Genomic DNA, 20,056 nt, shown 5'->3' with positions numbered 1-20,056 from the left:
TGGGGAGATGTGGTAACCTTGCCTTTAAAGAAAATCTAGGAGAAGTGCCATTAGTAAGTCGGATAGAACTATTCCCATTATGATAAAGCATTTTACATTTGCAAAAAAACTACCAAAACCAAGTCTCTGCAGAGCCTGTAACATAAAACCATGGTCTAAACAATCAAATCCTTTATAGTAATCAAGAAAGAGGATACTATCAGTGGAAATAAGATCTGAATAATCCAACTAATTAAAAATCAGGCGTATGTTATTAGATATATGTCTCTGGGGTATAAAACCTGATTGGCACACATCAGTTATATTATTAAGAATAGATTTGAACCTCTTTGCCAAAACTAAGGCAATCATTTTATAATCAGTATTCAGTAAAGAAATAGGATGCCAATTTTCAATTAAAAGTGGATTTTTGTTAGACTTGAGTATTAAAGTTATTAGTCCCTGACATAAAGAGGAAGGAAGCGTTGTTTTGTCAATACTCTCTAAAAACATTTTATGTAAAAAAGGAGCCAATTCTTGATTAAAAGCTTTATAAATCTCTGCAGTTAGCCCATCGGTACCGGGGCATTTGTTACTTTTTAGATTATTAATAGAGACAACAATTTCTGAAAGACTAATAGGTGCATCACATAGACTACAATCTTCATCACTGATTTTTTTATGTGAGATAAAGAATAAAAAAAATTGGTGGCCGATTCCTGGCAGAATTTAGAAGAGTAAATCATTATAAAATCTAGCACAAAAATCTGCAATTACTTTAAAGTCATCAGTTACAATCCCATCAATACACAGTTGCTGAATCTAATTTTTAACTCGCTGCCTTTCCAGCCTAAAGAAAGCACTGTTTTTATTAAATATATATATATATATAAAACAGCGAAGGGTACATTTGTTTTATTTAATTATAATCTAGCACCTTATTATTTTTTTCTTAATTATTGATTACATACCATTTAAACAATTATGCTTTGTATTTTCCATGATATAATGGGAATATTTTTCTGATGTTGTTGTTTATATTATTAGCGTTCATGTATTCACGGTAAACTGTTTGACCTATAAATGGTGCGCCCCCTGCTGTCAGTGAGGAGCAGCAGAGCAACTTGACCCGGAGGAGAAGCACCGCATCGGCCATTTTGGGCTCAAAGGGGGCTTTTCTGTCACCACGTGAGGGCTGGGTTAGTTAGTCCGACACGGGCACTAAATCGAGCCGAGCGAGGACTCCGAGAACAAGGGAGTAAAAACCGGGGAAGACGCTGCCTCACACAGCCGCACTCATTTCACATGAGCTGATAGAGAGAGAGAGTAAAGGATGCCGACAGTCACTCTGCCTCCCAAAGAAAACGCTCTGTTCAAGAGGATCCTGGTGAGTGCTAATACTTCAGTGCAACAACATCCATCCACCAAATAAAGCCTGCGGGCTACAGTCATGAGTGTGAAGGAGAGCGGTTAATGCAGCACTTTTTAGCGCGTGCAAAACTGAACGATCAAGACTCACTTTCTGTCAAATGGAGGTTAGCTTTTAGCCTGTTAGCTGTCAGTGTGTTGATGTAGTTTACACACAGACACAAAGCTGTTGGAAAGAGACTGTCAGTGGTTGGATGAAAGCACGCGAGACTTGTAGTCTTTGTTTATTTGATTTTTATAAGGCATTAGCACTAACAGTTACGTTTATACGGTCAAGCTGCTCTGTTTTGAGGATGAATGTTGCTTGTGAGTAGCTGAAAGCAGTCTCTGGCCTGTTCATCTAGCTAATCACTTTTAAAGATCCTCTGAATATTTCTGTAAAAATTTCATTTTTAGGCGAGTTTTGATTTAGTGAGCTTTCCGGAGTTGTTTGAGAAGAGAGGGAGAGATGAACGTGTTTCTGCCGAAGGAAACCCTGGAAGTTTAAGTGATGCTCAACTTCAACTACAAACACTGGACGAGATATTAACAGCTAATGCACTGTCAAGTCGTGCGCTCTTTTCACTATATGTAATCATTTAAACTGCTGAATTGATAAGGGATTTTGACAGCTAGTGCTCTTAAAACAAATGACTGTGATTGTGTTTGCTGCATTTGCCTACTTTATCCATGTTTCATAAGACTAGTTTGAACGGCTTTGCATGGCTTTTCTTACTGCAGACCATTAAATATATGAGATTTGGATTGTGGGCACTAATTTGAGATGGGCATAAGTTACTAGACTGCCTGAGAGTTGACACTGACAGCATGATGATGGGCCTTCAGACCACAAACTCGGCCACAACTGTCAGCGCTTACATACTGTCTGTTTAAAAAAATAAAATAAAAGCATCTCTGTTTTTTGCTCAAGGATGCATATAGCTGAGTGTTTTTTGTTTTGTTTTGGGCTATTCAGTTGTTGCCAAAACCAGTCACTTTCTTTTGCTAAATTGGTGGATCTGATGTTTATTTATTTTAGCTGAAAAAAAATCCTATTAAGCTGTTTAGGGTTTGTCATGCATTAGTAAAGATTGTAGTGTTTGTGTTGTGGTTTTGATATAATAAGCTTTGCATATGCAGTCTATTCCATGCAAATGTTATGTTGAACTGCGCTTATAACATGCCAAGTCTACAAAAACATTGATAAATGTCTGTTGATATGATGCACAAATGTTTTAAAGGGCATTTTATGCATTATCATTCTTAGTTCATTTGTCTAAAATGCTAAATACAAAACTGCTAAATTTTCACACAGTAGTAATTTTTTATCATGTAAAAGTCTTTATGCTATATATGAGCTTTTATGCTCATTTAATACATCTGATCTGTATTTGATGGATCACAATGTCATCATGAATCCACTGAATGATTTAGCTGAACTTTAAAGTTGTGGTCAACCATTATGGATTTTTTTAAAGGCCAATGCTGATATAAGCCCATATATCACACTATTTAACTTGCACTACACATTCATAACAATTTATGCAATTTAATATTAATTTGACATTATATGAAATGAGTCAATTTGGAAAAAAAAGAAAAAGAACTTGGATTGCTATATGAGTTGGATTTTGATGTCATTAGTCAACTTTAATAGATTGTTGTACATTATATGTTAAGATAGGACAAGCACCTGGCTTGTTTTGTTATATACACATGTCTTTAATCTTCAAACTCCTGCATGTCCAGCTTTTATCCTGGCAGATACTTGGCAGTTGTACTTGTAGTGATATGTATAACTTGAATGCACTGTAAAGGCTGTGCATCGATCGGCAAAAACAAATGCTGACCAGCAACAACCCGTTGAACATGTCTGTTGCTGTTTTCTGCATCTGTTGGTGCAGTATGAATTGGCCTGAAGTTGATTTGAATAAAAGCATTTGCCAAATGCACTAATGTAAATCTAAATGTAAATGTTTGGTTCTGTTACTATGGTTACAGTGTATAAATATTTCTGATGATGGTAAAGCTGAAGCACTGACCCCCAAAGATGTCATTATTAAAGGGGTCATATGATGCTATTTTAAAGATCATTATTTTGTGTATTTGGTGTAACAAAATGTTGACATGCTTTAATGTTCAAAAAAACACTTAATTTTTCAAATACTGTACATTATTGTAGGTCCTCTATGCCCCTCCTCTCTCAAACGCGTCGTTTTCTACAAAACCCCTCCTTCCGACAAGCACAGTCTGCTCTGATTGGCCAACTGGCCTAGTGCATTGTGATTGACTGAACACCTCAAGCACGCGTCGGAAACTTAACCCCCCTTACCATAATCACGAGCTTCAGCTTTCAAGTTAGTTTTACCATCAGTTCAGAGTCGCGTTACAGACACAGTGATGATGTTCGTATGTATTTGCAGTACACAAGTCGTGGTTAAGACCGTTTCTGACGGGCTGTGCACTCTGATGTGATGTGACCCTGTTCCCGTCTCTCTCACACACACACACGCGTTACGTGCAAAACTCTGAACAGTCAATAGCAAATACTTAAACTAATAACACAACATGCTTAGTCACTGATTCAGAAGCACCAGATCGTCATGGCAAAGTCTGAACTGACCCATTTTTTGTTTTTTTTTTGTTTTTAGAAATAACCTTTGTGCACAGCCAGCCGTCTACTCTCCTAGGTTCACAAAACTGTCATCCATAAAATGCATTGCACAAATTCGAACATTTGGGTTGTGCTGTTCTGTTGTAAACACATCTTAATCAATGATTTCTAACTGCATCTACTTTCGGAAGGCCAAATAAAGTGCTTTCACATAGAAACGCACAGCGTCTCCCTGACATGGCTGCATCAACACTACTGCGTTTACTGAAACATGCCTTCTTTCTTTGCGTGAACTTTTGGGCTGCATTACGCATATATTTCCACATTGTGACGTAGACATGTGGGGGCGTGTTTGAATGAGGCGTTTTCCCCCGGTCTGGATCAGCCTTCTCTTTTAGATAGAATAAATGCTTTTGTGGGAGACTTTGAGCTTTGTAACTCTGCAGATCTTATACATGTACAAACAGCTACATAAGGATGTGCAACACTGATCGAGTACTCGGCCATGACAGCGATGATCGATCGTGAAAACGATGATCGTGGAAAAAAAATAAAAATTCTGATTGTTTAGCTTGCAACAGCATGCGGTTCAAAGTATAGACGTGAAAAGAGAGAAAAGCTTGGCTTTGAAGTCATGTAGTGATGGCTTGGCTTGGTTAGCTACATGCATATCTGATTAATCTTATATAGGATGCGTTGGGATATTAACATTTATTTACAGCTGAATGCGCTGCATATTGCTTTTAGCATGTGTTTAGTAGGGCTGTGCGATTTGGAGAAAATATCTAATTGCGATATTTTTGACACATTGCGATTTGATTTGCGATTTTCAAATTTGCAAAGTCAAGCTTCAGCTCAATATTGTCAATAATGTGCAGCACAGTATGAGTATCATTACCCTGCTGAAAAAAATAAAATAAAATAAAATAGAAACAGTCACAGAAATTCTTACCCCCCCCCCCCCCCCCCCCCCCCCGAGTACTCGATTAATCATTTTTGAAACCTATCGATGATCGAAATAAGAAATTGCCAAAAATGCCCATCCCTACTACATAACACACTAAAGAAAAGGAAAACAAGAAATCGAATCATATGACCCCTCTAACTGGCAGGTGCTACTGGGGCTATGCTAACCAACCTTTTGGTCAGGATTGTCTGAGGGACTCTAGATCATCGCCCGCACGTGGAGCCACAGAGCTGCTTTTTAATGCCAGAGAATTCAAAGGACAGTCACACTAGATTTTGAGTTCAATTCTCTTACATTTTGACCCTCAGTTCTGTACTATTAGTGTGTCTGGCTTTATGAAATCTATCTTGCGTTTGGCATCCACATAAGAGTCAGTGTTGTTATTCTTAACTAAAACTGTTTAATTAAAATTTTTACTTGAAATGAACCTAAAACAAAACAGAAATATTAGATAAACTAAAATTTCCTGAAGCTGTAGTAAATATTAGAGATCCACAATATTTATTTTCTCCACCAAGATTACAGTGCTTTCATTGTTGTCCGATAAATTTTAAAAGTAATTTATTTTGTGTAATGTGTGTTTTTTCCCTTTAAATTTGAATGCGTTTACACATGAGCACAATAGCACAATATACACAATAGCAATAACACTTAAAATTACATTATTGTAATCAGCTTTATGGTTTCATTTGTTTTGTAATGCTTATATGGTCATAATCATTAAATACTATTAAAATAATGTCAACAAAAATACATAAGCACATGTTCATAATTTTATGTAATTATTGTTTGTAGTTTCTTGAATGAAGTCGTTCACTCAGAATTCGGACAGCACTACAAAATGGCTGAAACCCGATATAGTGCACTATATAGTGGATAGGGAGCGGTTTCGGACACAGCTATAGTGTTTGATGGTCACAGACTCCAATTTTTTAGCTTCAGACTTTGATTCTATCCAGTCGGAGGATATCAAACACGTTTGATATTTTCAGCCGATTTTAGAACATATGTTTTCATTTGTCATGCGTCTCCTAGCAACAGGGCGCACGTTTCTGTGTGAGTTCGTTGTGATCGGAAACAACTTTAAAGTCTGGCAGTGTATGATCTTCAGTCGAGTACTGTATGATGCCATGTCACTATTTATAAAGTCGGTAAGTGTATGATACCTAATGTTTTAAAAGTCTGTTCAGATTTTAAAAGTCGTGTGATGTATTCCAGAATCCAGCCTTAACCGTTAGTCGACTATTAAGGGGCAGCCCTAGAAAAATGCTTAAATATCTGGAAAAATATCGGTAAGACCGATTATTGGTCAGTCACAAACAAACTAACAAACAAGCAAATAAAGAAATAATAAATTCAATTGAAACGTAAAATTAAGATGGGATCCAAAAATATATAATAAAACAAAAGCTAACTAAAAATAATAAAAAAAATGCTGTATTACTTCAGTGTTACTAAAATAACACTGATAGGATTACAGTATTTTAAAGTCATCATGAAGTTAAAACAGGCGGTTTAGTTAATTTAATATTCCTTAATGTTTGTGAACCATTTTAGCAAAAATTTATCTGTGCTAGCTTTTTGTTAGAAAAAAAGGCTTTCATAAAACTGTAACAACATGCTTTGCTTCTGAAATGTCCTCTGTCCTATATTTAAATATTTTGTTTCAATATCTGATGTGTAACACATAATTTCAGTCTTTATAATAATCTATTTAACACAAGCTTAAAATAATTAATCTATTAAGAGAAGCTAGATTGTTTCATGGGAAGCTGGAATAGGAGGTGCACATTAACATTTTGAATTGAATTGATCTGAAGTCACTGATTCAGTAGTGCTGTACTGAATGTGGAAGAGCAGATTCCAGATTTGCTGACAGAATGAGGTGATGTTAGCGAGCTCACCACCTGCTGGCTGAGCAGAGGCCTGTGTAATAAAGAGGAAACAGAAACCGCTCCAAATAGAACTGCTCTGAGTAAATTACCATCATTTACAGAGTTTGCAGGGGTGTTGTGAGTGTTTAGGCAACACTCACACAAGGTTAGCCTGCCATGGATTGTCTTTAGAAAGCATTAACCATAAGAAAAGACGGTACTGCCAAGGATTTGCATGTGCAGTTTTATTTAGGAGAACCTTAAGTTAAAATAATACATTTAATATAAAAATCATGAGATTCATCTAAAAAAAAAAAATAGCATTTTTTGAGTATTGAGTATTTCATCCATTGCATTTATTTTTATCAGGGCATTTAATTGTGAAACTGAATATGCCTAGAAAAGTGTTATCAGCTGTTTCTTTTTAGTAACACTTACTTTTCTAACCTTAGTTTGCACCTATCCAAACTTTTTTTGAGATGCGTTACGGCCATCATGTTCAAAATTACCTTATTTTTTCCTTTAAATTGTACATTTCCTCGGTTTAAACACTTGATGTTTTTTTTTCTTTTGATATGTTCAATTGTGAATATAATATGGGTTTATGAGATTTGCAAATCATTGCTTTGTTTTTACATTTTACACAGTGTTACACGGCAGACTTTAACAGTAACAACGCTGGCCGAGATTACTTTTTTCCCTCCCTCTTTTTTTTGTTTATTTTGTTTTGTATTAATGTTTTTTCTCTCATATATCCTCAGAGATGTTATGAACACAAGCAGTACAGAAATGGACTGAAATTCTGCAAACAGATTCTCTCCAATCCCAAGTTCTCTGAACATGGAGGTAAGAACCCTGCTTGGAAGTGTTCATGACGTACTACTTCACTCCTATTTCATTTTAATGTGAATAACAGACACAAATCGAAATTAATTAACCTATTCTAAACAATATTCACTCAAACATGTTCATATACATTGACAAGACTGTTAGGAAAATTAGTTACTGGGCAGAATGACCAGTTAGGCAGTTATAAAAATAGCCAAATATCAGTTTGGCTCGTTAATACTACATAAATACATGCATATTCATATAGTTTTAGACTGCAGTGATATAATCAAGGTTACTAGCTGAAATTGTGTTGACATAAAACATTCCTGTGTGAAATGTGCAGGTGTTTGTTTACTTGGCGCATGTTAGTTTACAGAGGATGAAAAGTTAAAGTTTATGATCTTTGCAGAGACGCTGGCGATGAAAGGCCTGACCCTGAACTGCCTGGGGAAGAAAGAAGAAGCCTATGAACTTGTCCGCAGAGGTCTCCGAAATGACCTGAAGAGCCACGTGTGTATCCTTGGATATAGAGACTGACACACACATTTGAAAGCTTTCAGTTTTAAATTTATACGCTATAGTATGATAATGGTCCCTGTGTTGGAGCAGTTGGAATGAGTTTATTTCCTCATGTTCACAGCAGCAGAATTAACACTTGAGTATTTGTCTCGATTTGAAGCCTGTCACTGCCGATGGGGGAGATGGACCCTGGCCAAGATTCCTGCCCTGTGTCTGACTATGATGTGCAGTGACACCATGAACTGTTTAGAGAGCCAAACACACAGTGCAGTGTTTCCTCGCTGCCAGACAAATGCTTCACATCCTAGAGGTTCGGGTTTCACAGAGAAAAATGCCATGTAATAAATTACTTCATTCTTTTATTGGTTGTTTCTTCATGAGGCACAATTACCACCGTTTTTGAAATGCTTACATTTATTTGAATTGAATTGAAAAAGTTTATCTTCGTGTTTAAGGGTGGGTAGACTGAAGTCAGCTTAATACTAAATATTTTCTTGATATTTTATTAAAGTGGATAGCCTTGATGAAAATAAGCAGTATATGCCAATCATTTAACTTTGCAACACCTTGTCCATATAACTTTACTTATTATTTTTTTCTTATAATCGCTCTGTCGTCCTTCATAGTATAAATGAAACCATGTAGCTGTCTTAATACCTATATTGCATAGGGGATCTTTATATTTGGGGGGTCCTTGGTGTAGTTGACTCATTGAGTCCAGTGGACCATCTAGAAAAAAATGGTCTCCGGCCTTGTAAATTTTTGTGATTATTCTAGGCACAGTATTGTACTGTCATCAGCTCTGTAGTGACTCTGCGAAGTTCCCCTGCTCTCCTTAACGTGACATTTTCAGGCTGGCACGTGTACGGTTTGCTCCAGAGGTCTGACAAGAAGTATGATGAGGCTATTAAGTGCTACAGAAACGCACTGAAATGGGACAAAGACAACTTACAGATCCTTCGAGATCTCTCCCTCCTGCAGATCCAGATGAGAGACCTGGAGGGTTACAGGGTGAGTGTGTACGAGTATGAGTTTAATTTTATTTGCCGAATTACAGGACTGTTCAGAATTTTACAAAATAGTTCTTTTTTTTTTTTTGTTCAATACGATTTTTTTGAAAGACATTAATGCTTTTAATCAGCAAGCATGAATTAAATGATTTAAAAGTGACATTAAAGCCATTTATCAGGACTTGAATTTCAGTTTCAGACTTGGGTTTGTGGGTATTGTGCATAATTTGACTAATTCCCACAGGTTCCACATTTATAATGCAGGCAATTCCTGCAAACATTTATCCACAAAAAAAGTTGAATAAATAAATGAATCCCCACAGATTATCAGATCAAATCAGTATTTTGAAAAGTTTCTGTGAGACTGTAATTTCAGAAACAGCATGAGTGATTCAGCACTACCGCGTCTTCCTTTTTCAAGAGATGCCAATTTCGTACTTGCATGCTGTTTTCTAAGCTCTCACTCCCAAAACGCGCACACACAGAGCCTCTTCTCCGACAGCTCACAAATACTGGATTGAGTTATTTTTTTGTGGTTTGTAGTGGTTAAACGGGCAGATACACACAAAATGATGTGAAAATGCCCATCTTGGTGAATATTCACATAAACCCAGTCGATTATGTCTTGTGAACATATTGGATTTGTGCATTCACTCTTAAAGTGACAGCAGTGCTGTTGTCTGTGTTACTCAAACAAGACAAAGAGAAAATCACTCATTTCTCTTGACTGAATAACTTTAAATCTTAGGATAAATCTGTATTTGAGTGAAGTTTTATTTTACATTTGATTACTTTATTCAATTTCTGTAGTGTTTCTGTACCTGAATACTTATTTTAGACCCAGCTGGAAATCTTAAATCGGTGTTATATTTGGATATTTATTCTGTTGTATTTTTTGTGCTGTTTCTCATAATTTATTTGCTCTTATTTTATTACTGAATGTTTATTGTATTTTTACTTAAAATAAAATAAATTCAATTCAATGTTTCAAAATGTTTCTTGAGCACTAAATTATATTACAATGATTTCGGAAGGATCATGTGGCACTGAAAGCTGAAATAATGGCTTCTAAATTCAGATTTGCCAATACAGAAATAAAATATATTTAAAAATAAATAAAATGGAAAACCGTTATCTTAAATTGTAATAATATTTCACTGTTTTACTGTATTTTTCAAATGAATGCAGCCTTGGTGAAGAGATATTTACTGACCTCAAACAGTTGAACTGTAGTGTAAATTTGATTTATTGTAGAATATGCCCTTTAATATGCTCTTATATATGTAAAAAATATTATTTAAAAGTTAATATTAATTGCATTAATGTAATTAATAGCCCCATATTATTGCACCATGTTGTGGTGAAACACTTAGGATGCATGTGTATGTTGAGCCTAATACAGCAGCCGTGACTCAGCAATGTCCATTTCCTGTCTCTTGAGCTTGCTTCTCTCTCCTCCTCTCTTGTCTTTATTTCTTTGTCTTCTGTGGTATGATAAAGTGGGTGTTTAATGTTTCATACCCTCAGGCTACTCTGATACGTACTTTTACCACTGAAATGAAAGCCTTTCATATGTGGGCTTTGTGCAATATTGCTCCACGGTTGTATTCTGTAGTTTTGAAAGGGATCTAATTTCACCTCTGCGTTCAGCAAGAACTTAAACCTTTTAAAAGCTTTTTTAAAGCCCAACACCAGAGAAATCCCTCGTTCTGACTGTATTGACTCTCTTATAGGAGACCCGGTATCAGCTGCTGCAGTTGCGGCCAGCACAGCGAGCGTCATGGATTGGCTACGCCATTGCGTATCACCTCTTAGAGGACTATGAGATGGCTGCCAAAATCATTGAGGAGTTTAGAAAAACACAACAGGTAAATGCAGACATGAGAAGATACAGCAAGGTTCAAGTTCTTAATCTTGTAGGGTTGTCACAATACACAAATGTTAGTAGTTTATGCCAGTACCATTGAAAACAAGATTTTAAACCCCAATTTCTGAAAGTGAAAACAAGTATCACAACATGGATTGTACCAGTCAGAATAAGTATTATTTATACACATTTATGAATTTGTAATATTTTTGATTTTCTTTGATTAAATTTTTTTATTTTGATGTGCATTTGTTAATTTTAGTAGTTTTTATTACATAATACACAATACGTATTTCTATCTAGTTTTTTGTTTTAATAATTTAATTTAATTTAGTATTTAATTTTATTTCATTTCGTAACCAAGGCAACATTTCTAATTTAAAATTTTCACCTAATTTCTACTTTATCAGATTTTTTTCAATTGTTCAGAAATTGTGAATTCTTTTAGTTAACAAGTAAAAGAATGTTTTAACTTAAACGCTCATGAAAGTTAAAAACCTTTTTGTTCATAAAGACTGTTGTTTGACTAATATTAAGGACAGACATTTATCTTATTGTGTTTTGTGTTTATTACCTGGAAAAATGGAGATTTGATAGGAAAGTGCAGGGGAATTTTACATTCACATCTACTTTGTATCAAACCACAAGCGCTGTTCTCAGAGCATGAAAAAATATCCAACTTCGTATTAAAGTAACTGTACATTTTACATCCCTATTAGCTTTGAAAGAATAAATTTGAAAGAACAGGGGCAGAGGTAACAGGAGTGGCTAATGAGCTATTGTGAAGACGTCAACCTGCCACTCCAGGTCAACAGGCAACACAATGGCACGCGATTGTTGTGGCGTCCAAGATCAGATGCTTACTTCCTCTCATTGGTTTCTAGCGCAAAGGGAAACTACAAGTTGGCACGCTAAATAAAAGATTCCAAACTGTTATATAGTGGAATTAGTTCACTCACCAAATCCTTACAGCATTTGTTTTTTATGATGTTTATGAATGTTTGATTTTTCAGACGTCCCCTGACAAGGTGGATTATGAGTACAGTGAGCTGCTGCTGTATCAGAATCAAGTCCTGAGGGAGGCGGGACTATTCAGAGAAGCTCTGGAGCATCTCACCACCTACGAGAAACAGATCTGTGATAAACTGGCTGTGGAGGAAACCAAAGGTACATCAGTGCACCTCTTTCTTTCATGTTTTTCTTTTTCTTTTTTTTCCTTCTGCTTTTATATTATTTTGTCCATTATGCAGTTTTTCCTATTCACATTTTGCTTGTCTAGCAAATTGACTTCCTGTTTGTGGTGCCCTATGGAAAATCCTCTCTTTTTATTTTCTCGTCTTGTGGATGTGTAGGGGAGCTGCTGTTGAGTCTGGAACGGTTTGAGGAGGCGGCAGATGTGTACAGACGACTACAGGAGAGAAACCCTGAAAACTGGTCTTATTACCATGGCCTGGAAAAAGCCCTCAAGCCTGGTACACATGAAAAATTTTTTGTCTGCATATTTGTATCTCTCATCTTATACACACATTAGTAAGAGTTTAACAAAACACAGCAATTGTGATGTTTTTTAGCAAGTACAGAAGAGAAGCTGAAGATCTATGAGGAGGCCTGGGAGAAATACCCTAAAGGCCTCGTACCGCGCAGATTACCACTCAGCTTCCTGTCTGGTAGGCTGTTCTTCCTCTGGTCTAATACATCAGCTTCTTCTGCAAGTTGTATGTTTATTGAATAAAATTGTTTCTGTATTGTTCAGGAGATAAGTTTCGGGAGTGTCTGGATAGATATTTAAGAATGAACTTCAGTAAGGGCTGTCCTCCAGTCTTCACCACACTCAGATCTCTCTACCAGGACAAAGAGAAGGTGAGGACAGAATCTAATCACACAGAGCATGCTAACTAGGGTTTACATCCAAATGTGTTTTTCACATTTTGCTTTAATTGCAGGTGTCAATAATTGAAGAATTAGTTGTTGGTTTTGAAACGTCATTACGGAGCTGTCGAATGTTCAGCCCAAATGGTATGTTTTTTTTCTTTTTTAAACAATTTAAAGTTTTGGGTCATTATGACCAATCAAATTTGTTTTGAAAATAAAATGTCAATCTGCACTATGACTTGCAGAACACAAAACTCTAGTGCAAACATACCATATTGAAATATTGTCGGAGCAGTTAACTATGTGAACACCCACATTTATGTAAAAAGGTATAGTTCACCCAAAAATGAAATTTCTGTCATTAATTACTCACCCTCATGTCATTCCAAACCTGTAAGACCTTCGTTCATCTTCGAACACAAATTATGATATTTGTGATGAAATCCAAGAGCTTTCTGATCCTGCATAGACAGCAACACAAGACCCAGAAAGGTAGTAAGAATATCATAAAAATAGTCCATGTAATATCAATGCTTCAACTGTAATTTTCTGAAGCTACGAGAATATTTTCTGTTTGCAAAGAAAACAAAAATAACGACTTCATTCAGAAATTTCTTCTCTTTCATGTCAGAATTCGATGCGCATTCAAGAGAGTACCATGATGCCAGAATGCAGATTCCTGCATCAGCAGCACCATACGCATGTGTCGCGGTACTCTTGTGAATGTGCGGTGGAGACTGACATGGAAGAGAAGAAATTGTTAAATAAAGTCATTATTTTTGTTTTCTTTGTGTACAAAAATATGTAAAATGTAGAAGTAAATATGTAGACATTTTGCCAGACCATTTGTTGTTCCTGGCAGTGTGTAGCACCTTCTGCTCTGTATATCCTTCAGAAGGATCCCAAAAGCAGCTAAAATTTGTATTATCAAGCTCCCTGATAATATCCTTCTGATTTTTACAGTTTAAATCAACATAATGCTGACTTTTCCAAGATGATGTTGAAGAACACTTTTAAAAACTGTTCTTATTTACAAAGTATAGTTTAAAAAAAAATTATAATGTACATATCTATTTATCTATGTCCTATTAATAATAATACAATTTAATTTTTTATATAATTTAATTATAAAGAAAGATGTAAGGTTTAAAGGCACAGCACTGAAAAAACTGGCTATTTAAATCTAAGAGGCAGAAGGTGGAAAATGCTTGCATAAAACTACTAACTATTTAACATGATGCTTTTAATGCTGTAGTGAGCTGCCTAACATGTATCAGCGGATTAGCATTACTTGATTGGTTCTTTTGATGTTTACATATAGATGATGGCAAAGAGGAGCCGCCCACTACGTTACTCTGGGTGCAGTATTTCCTGGCTCAGCACTATGATCAGATCGGCGAGCACGCCATGGCTCTCGAAAACATCAACGCTGCCATTGAGAGCACACCAACTCTGATAGAGCTCTTCCTCATTAAAGCCAACATATACAAGGTACAAAACCATTACTATTTTGTAGATTTATTCAAATTGCAGTATGCTAATTATTGCAACTACTGAGCAGTGTGGGTAATTCAAAGAAAATTAGAATAATTAGCTGGGTTCGGTGATTTGATTGTCATATCCTGGCTCCATTGGGTCCCGTTTGTATTTCCTCACTCAGCATGCTGGGAATATCCGGGAAGCAGCTCGTTGGATGGATGAAGCTCAGGCCCTGGACACAGCAGACCGTTTTATTAACTCCAAATGCGCCAAATACCTGCTTAAAGCAGGTCTGATAAAAGAGGCTGAGGAAATGTGCGCCAAATTCACTAGGGTAAGGGAAGTGTGTGTGTTCTTTTGAGTACATAGTACACAATCTTCTCATAGGTGTTTTGTGTGTAACGGCTTTGTTCCTCTCTCTCAGGAGGGAGCGTCTGCGGTAGAGAATTTGAATGAGATGCAGTGCATGTGGTTCCAGACTGAATGTGCTCTGGCCTATAAATCCATGAAGAAATATGGAGAAGCACTCAAAAAATGCCACGAGATTGAAAGGGTCAGTAGTCTTTGCTTTGTCAGTATATTATGGTATTTGTGTGTTGCTTTTACCTCCTTATCATACTACTTCCTTCTTTCATCTGTTCATTACAGCACTTTGTAGAGATAACAGATGACCAGTTTGACTTCCATACGTACTGCATGCGGAAGATGACACTGCGTTCCTATGTGGACCTGCTTAAACTGGAGGATGTGTTACGTATGCACCCATTCTACTTTAAAGCCTCACAAACCGCCATCCAAATCTACCTCAACCTGCATGACAACCCGCTAACGGATGACAGCAAGGAACTACAGGCTGATACTGGTAATATAACATAAATCTTTAGAGACCAGTTTCTATCATGGAAAAATAAAGGTATTTGCGACTTTTACCCCTCACAGTTCTGACTTTTTTTCCTTGTAGAATTGTGAGGGGGAGAAAAGTAAGAATAGTGAGATACAACTATGACACAAGAATGGTGGAAACAACAAAACTGAATTGCAAGATGAGGTGTAGACTCAGTATTCAAAGAAACAAAGTCAGATTTTGAGATGCAAAGAGTTTTTTTGTTTTGTTTTTTTCACAGTTCTGAGAAAACAGTCCAAATTGTGTGATGGAGGAAAAAGTCATAATTACATTTTTTTTTTTTTTTTTTTTTATTCCATGCCAGAAACGGGCTTCCATACACTGAAGCAAGCCTGTATATGTTTAAAGTGTGCTTATTGTTGCTTGTGTTTTCTAAACAGGGAACCTGACTGACAAAGAACTGAAGAAGTTAAGGAATAAGCAACGGAGAGCACAGAAGAAAGCACAGCTGGAGGAAGAAAAAAAGAATGCAGAGAAAGAGAAACAGTTAAAGAACCAGAAAAAGAAAAAAGAGGATGATGACGAGGAGATCGGTGGACCTAAAGAGGAACTTATACCAGAGAAACTCGCCAGGGTGTGTGTTTGTTTTAAGAGTAATGTTTGTGAAAGTGGGGATTTCTGTATTTAAAAGGCTTCTAAACAATTTGTCTCTTTAGTAGGAACCCAAGGGCAAATTCAAAGAAGCTCAAAGACTTTTATTGTGCTCGGACAAAAATGTTTCTCTTTCTCTTTAATTTTTAAGGTTGAGAACCCATTAGATGAAGCTGTAAAGTTTTTGACACCCTTGAAAAACCTGGTGAAGAATAAGATAGACACACACCTTCTGGCCTTTGAAATCTACTTTAGGAAAGGTATATACTAAGTCTAATAGTTTTTCTTTTTTGATAATGTTTCTCTTGGATGTAAGAAATTATCCGTTGCTACTTCCATTACATTGCAACTTGAATCGATGCATAATTTGAATGTTCTTTGTCCTCACTTTCCTCACAGAAAAGTTCCTGTTAATGCTGCAGTCAGTGAAGAGGGCCTATGCAATAGACCCGGACCACCCTTGGCTTCACCAGTGTTTAGTGCGCTTCTTTAAAGGAGGTGAGTGGACCCAGGTTGCCTCTTGCTCTTAGCTTAGTTAGTTGTTTTGTTTTATTTGTTTTTTATTTTATCAATTGGTTACGATGTCTTATTTGTTGTTTATGACACCAGTGTTGTTTATTTTCACCTCAGTGTGTTGTGATTGGTTGGTAATGTGTTGCTATTGATTGGCTGACAGTGTCTGAAAGTAAAGACCTAGCAGAATCGGTCAGCATGGTTCTCAAGCAGGAAATCTCCAGGCTGTTTGGGGAAAGTAATGCTAAGAGCTTCAACCAGGCCTTCCTCACCAAGCACTTCTGTTCCATCCCTCATCGAGTAGCAGGTGTGGATACTCAACATGTTATATGCACTAGGGCTGAACGATTTTGGAAAATAATCTAATGGCGAATATTTTTTTTTTTTACCAAAAAAAGTTACTTTAAAAAAGTAATTAGTTATATTACTAGTTACTTCTCACCAACAGTATCATTATAAAATAAACTAATTACCAGGGAAAGTAACTGTTACTTTTTTTTTTTAAATGTTCAAATATGTCAAATAACTTGGATGCTCCCAATTTTAAATATATATAATAATAAAATAAATATAATAATATTTATCATGTTGACTGAACTTAGGTCTGGTGGTGGTGCTTAAGATATTGTTTGTCATTTAGAGTTTCTATAAAAAAAGGGGGGAAAAAACTACAGATAATACTACTACAAATTCTACTACTAAGAACAATATAAAACGCTCTAAGGATTAACGAACTGCTGGATTCATGAATATTAATCAGTTGTCTGCGTTCGCTCGAACTGATTCGCTGAAATTAAAACGGAGGATAATAGGTGAGCGCCAGCCAATGAGATTGCCATTTGCGCATTAGTCCCGCCCACTACCAGAAAACCCGGCAGTTCTTAAAAGCTGAAGAATTCCAAAGGAACTCTGTTATTTTGACAGGAAAATACAACAAAGGATATAATTTACATGTAGCGCGTCGATTCTGCATGATATGTAAGACCGCAAACTGCAGACTTGGCAACATAGCGTGCCAACTTGATGCTTCCTCTGAAGACTTCTTAGATGTGTTTGACTTGAAGCAACGCTGCTAGACCGATCGTTGTGTGTCATCAAATACTGCGAGAGCTATAAGAGAGCGGACGTCTCCGTATTCTTTCTCTCGCCGTACTTTGATGTCATACACCAATCGATCTTCAAGTCAAACACACCTCTTTACTCTCGCGTGTCACGTGACGGTGTAATCGCAGCCTCTGCGGTTGAAAAATCGCGTTTTTTCATGCCGCGATATTATCGCAAATGCAATTAATCGTTCAGCCCTAATATGCACTCAGCTTTTTTTGAAAACTGCTAATTTTTCAAATTTCAATTTAACCTGTTTTCTTCCTTTTAATAGCTGCCAAAATGATGTTCTACTTAGACCCTTCAACACAGAAGAAAGCGGTGGAACTGGCTGTAGCACTTGATGAATCACTGAACAACAGAAACATTCAGGTACATAATGGGCTACATGACTTTTAAAGGATTAGTTCACTTCCAGAATAAAAAAATTCCTGAATTCACTCAGCCCCACGTCATCTAAGATGTTCATGACATGTCTGTATTTCTTCAATCGAATAGAAATGAAGGTTTTTGACCTCAATGGCAGCCAGTGAGTTGAAGGTCCAAATTACAGTTTCAGTGCAGCTTCAAATGGGTCTATACAATCCCAGCCGAGGAATAAGGGTCTTATCTAGCGAAACCATCGGTCATTTTCTTAAAAGAATAAAAATTATATACTTTCTAACTACAAAAGCTTGTCTTGCACTAGCTCTGCAATGCGCATGCATGACTTCACGCATCACGTTGGAAAGGTCAAGCAAGGTTAGTTTTTCGTGTGTGTACTTCAAAAAGGTAGGGTAGGGTGAAAAACTCCATCTCATTTTCTCCTTCAACTTCAAAATGGTCCGTTATCATTGTTTTAACTTTTTTGTAAAGGGCGTTTGACTTTGCAAACACGGGGTTAGTACTTCCACCTACCTTTGGTGTGACCTTTCCAACATGATTACATAATGCAAGACGAGCATTTGTGGTAGAAAAATTATACAAGTTGTAAAATTGTTTTTAGAAAATGGCCAATCGGTTCACTAGATAAGACCCTTATTCCTCGACTGGGATCATGTAGACCCCTTTGAAGCTGCATTGAAAGTGCAATTTGGACCTTCAACCTGTTAGCTACCATTGAAGTCACCTATATGGAGAAAAATCTTGGAATGTTTTCCTAAAAAACCTTAATTTCGTTTCGACTGAAGACAGAAAGACATGAATATATATCTTAGATGACATGGGGGTGAGTGAATCATCAGGAAGCAGAAGCATTTCTTTATTTTGATTTATATATTTTGATTTGTTTAGCTTTTCTTCAACTCATGAACCCTCTGAAGTTACGCAACTTATTACCCTCCAATTGGGATGCCCTGGTGTATTACATGCTTATAATAGAGTACTACTTTATTTTTGCAGATCTGTACAGAGGTTTTGGAAAGCCTGCGTGATGGCAGCCTTGGAGAGGCTAAGGAAACCGCAGAGTTATACCGAGCGGAGTGTTATAAGATCTATCCCTATACGATGGCCTTCATGCCCCCAGGGTACGAGGAAAACATGAAGATTGCGGTCAATGGAGATATCTCCACAGAAACCGAGGAGCTGGCCAATGATATGTGAACATCCGAAGAGGGTGAAGGACTGAGGGAGGAGGTGGAATGGGAAGCGGTGCGGCATCGCCACTGTCAAACACCCGAGACGGTTGCCAATGACTATTGCGATTCTGTGAGGAACTTCCTGCGATCTTCTACACCCCCAGAAATTGCAGTTAGGACTGACAGACAATGACTGTGTTTTGGAGTGGAGGAAGAAGAGGAGGGGTATTGGGGGGGAGAAGAGAATGAAATGCCCATTTTACTTTTTTAACCTTGCTGATGACTACTCTCTAACTGAAAACTAGTCAAACATGCATCCCATTTTGAAATACAGTATGTCTGAATGCAAACTTTGTGCAATGGCGAGAGCAAATCCCATAGTCAACAAACCAAGCAAGAGAAGCTCACTCAAACCCATCTTTCCCCTGTTTTAAAGAGTAATTTATATGAAAAATAAAAGCTTAAAAGGATGCGTGGCTTGTTGTGCAAAAGATCTATTTTGAGTTGGTGTGAAAAGGCAGCTGAATCATTGGACTCGTTTAGGGGAGAGACTGGGTGTGGACAGGAAGTGATGTCATAATGGGGAAGCAGCATGTGTAGAGGTTCCTTATTTCATATCTTTGAGATGGAAGAGGCTGTATCCAACAAACGACAGTAAACTGTGATCAAGAGCCTGTGAAGTTGACAAAAGAAAACCTTTTTCCTCCTTTATCCTTCATTTTACCTCATTCTATCTGTTTGATCCAAATGGGTTACAGTGTTTAAAGAAGAGTTTGTTGTATGATAGATTTTTTTGTAATAAAAAAATCAAACCGTGAGAGCACACATTTGGCACCAGTCAATGCACATCACCGTTTTTTCTCATTGATGGTATTTGTAGTAAAACTGGTTATAGAAATCCTTTTTCAAAGCATACTTTGCCCCTCCCCCCACCACTGAAGAGGGATAACTGGGCTGTTTTGATTTCTG

The 20,056-nt window shown here is 36.9% G+C and overlaps 1 protein-coding gene across 2 annotated transcripts; it reads left to right on the top strand.

The window, feature by feature from the left end:
- The first annotated feature begins 1,105 nt into the window (after positions 1-1,105).
- On the top strand, positions 1,106-19,923 carry LOC306874093 (N-alpha-acetyltransferase 15, NatA auxiliary subunit-like). Of its 2 annotated transcripts, none has more exons than XM_079423849.1 (20): positions 1,106-1,366; positions 7,603-7,687; positions 8,082-8,186; positions 9,045-9,202; positions 10,935-11,069; positions 12,082-12,235; positions 12,421-12,540; positions 12,640-12,735; positions 12,822-12,928; positions 13,012-13,084; positions 14,262-14,431; positions 14,601-14,753; positions 14,844-14,972; positions 15,068-15,281; positions 15,704-15,897; positions 16,066-16,174; positions 16,314-16,412; positions 16,591-16,734; positions 17,806-17,903; positions 18,912-19,923. In XM_079423849.1, exons 1-20 carry the CDS (start codon positions 1,313-1,315, stop codon positions 19,110-19,112), a joined length of 2,598 nt encoding a protein of 865 aa, XP_079279975.1. In that variant the 5' UTR covers positions 1,106-1,312; the 3' UTR covers positions 19,113-19,923. The 2 variants fall into 2 exon arrangements, with proteins under 2 accessions (XP_079279975.1, XP_079279976.1); XM_079423850.1 differs by having other exon boundaries at positions 1,117-1,366; positions 12,825-12,928; positions 18,912-19,911.
- Positions 19,924-20,056: the final 133 nt, after the last annotated feature.

The sequence above is a fragment of the Barbus barbus genome, assembly GCF_936440315.1.
Source record: "Barbus barbus genome assembly, chromosome: 8".
Lineage (NCBI taxonomy): Eukaryota > Metazoa > Chordata > Actinopteri > Cypriniformes > Cyprinidae > Barbus > Barbus barbus.
This window is presented reverse-complemented; position numbering and strand designations above follow the sequence as displayed.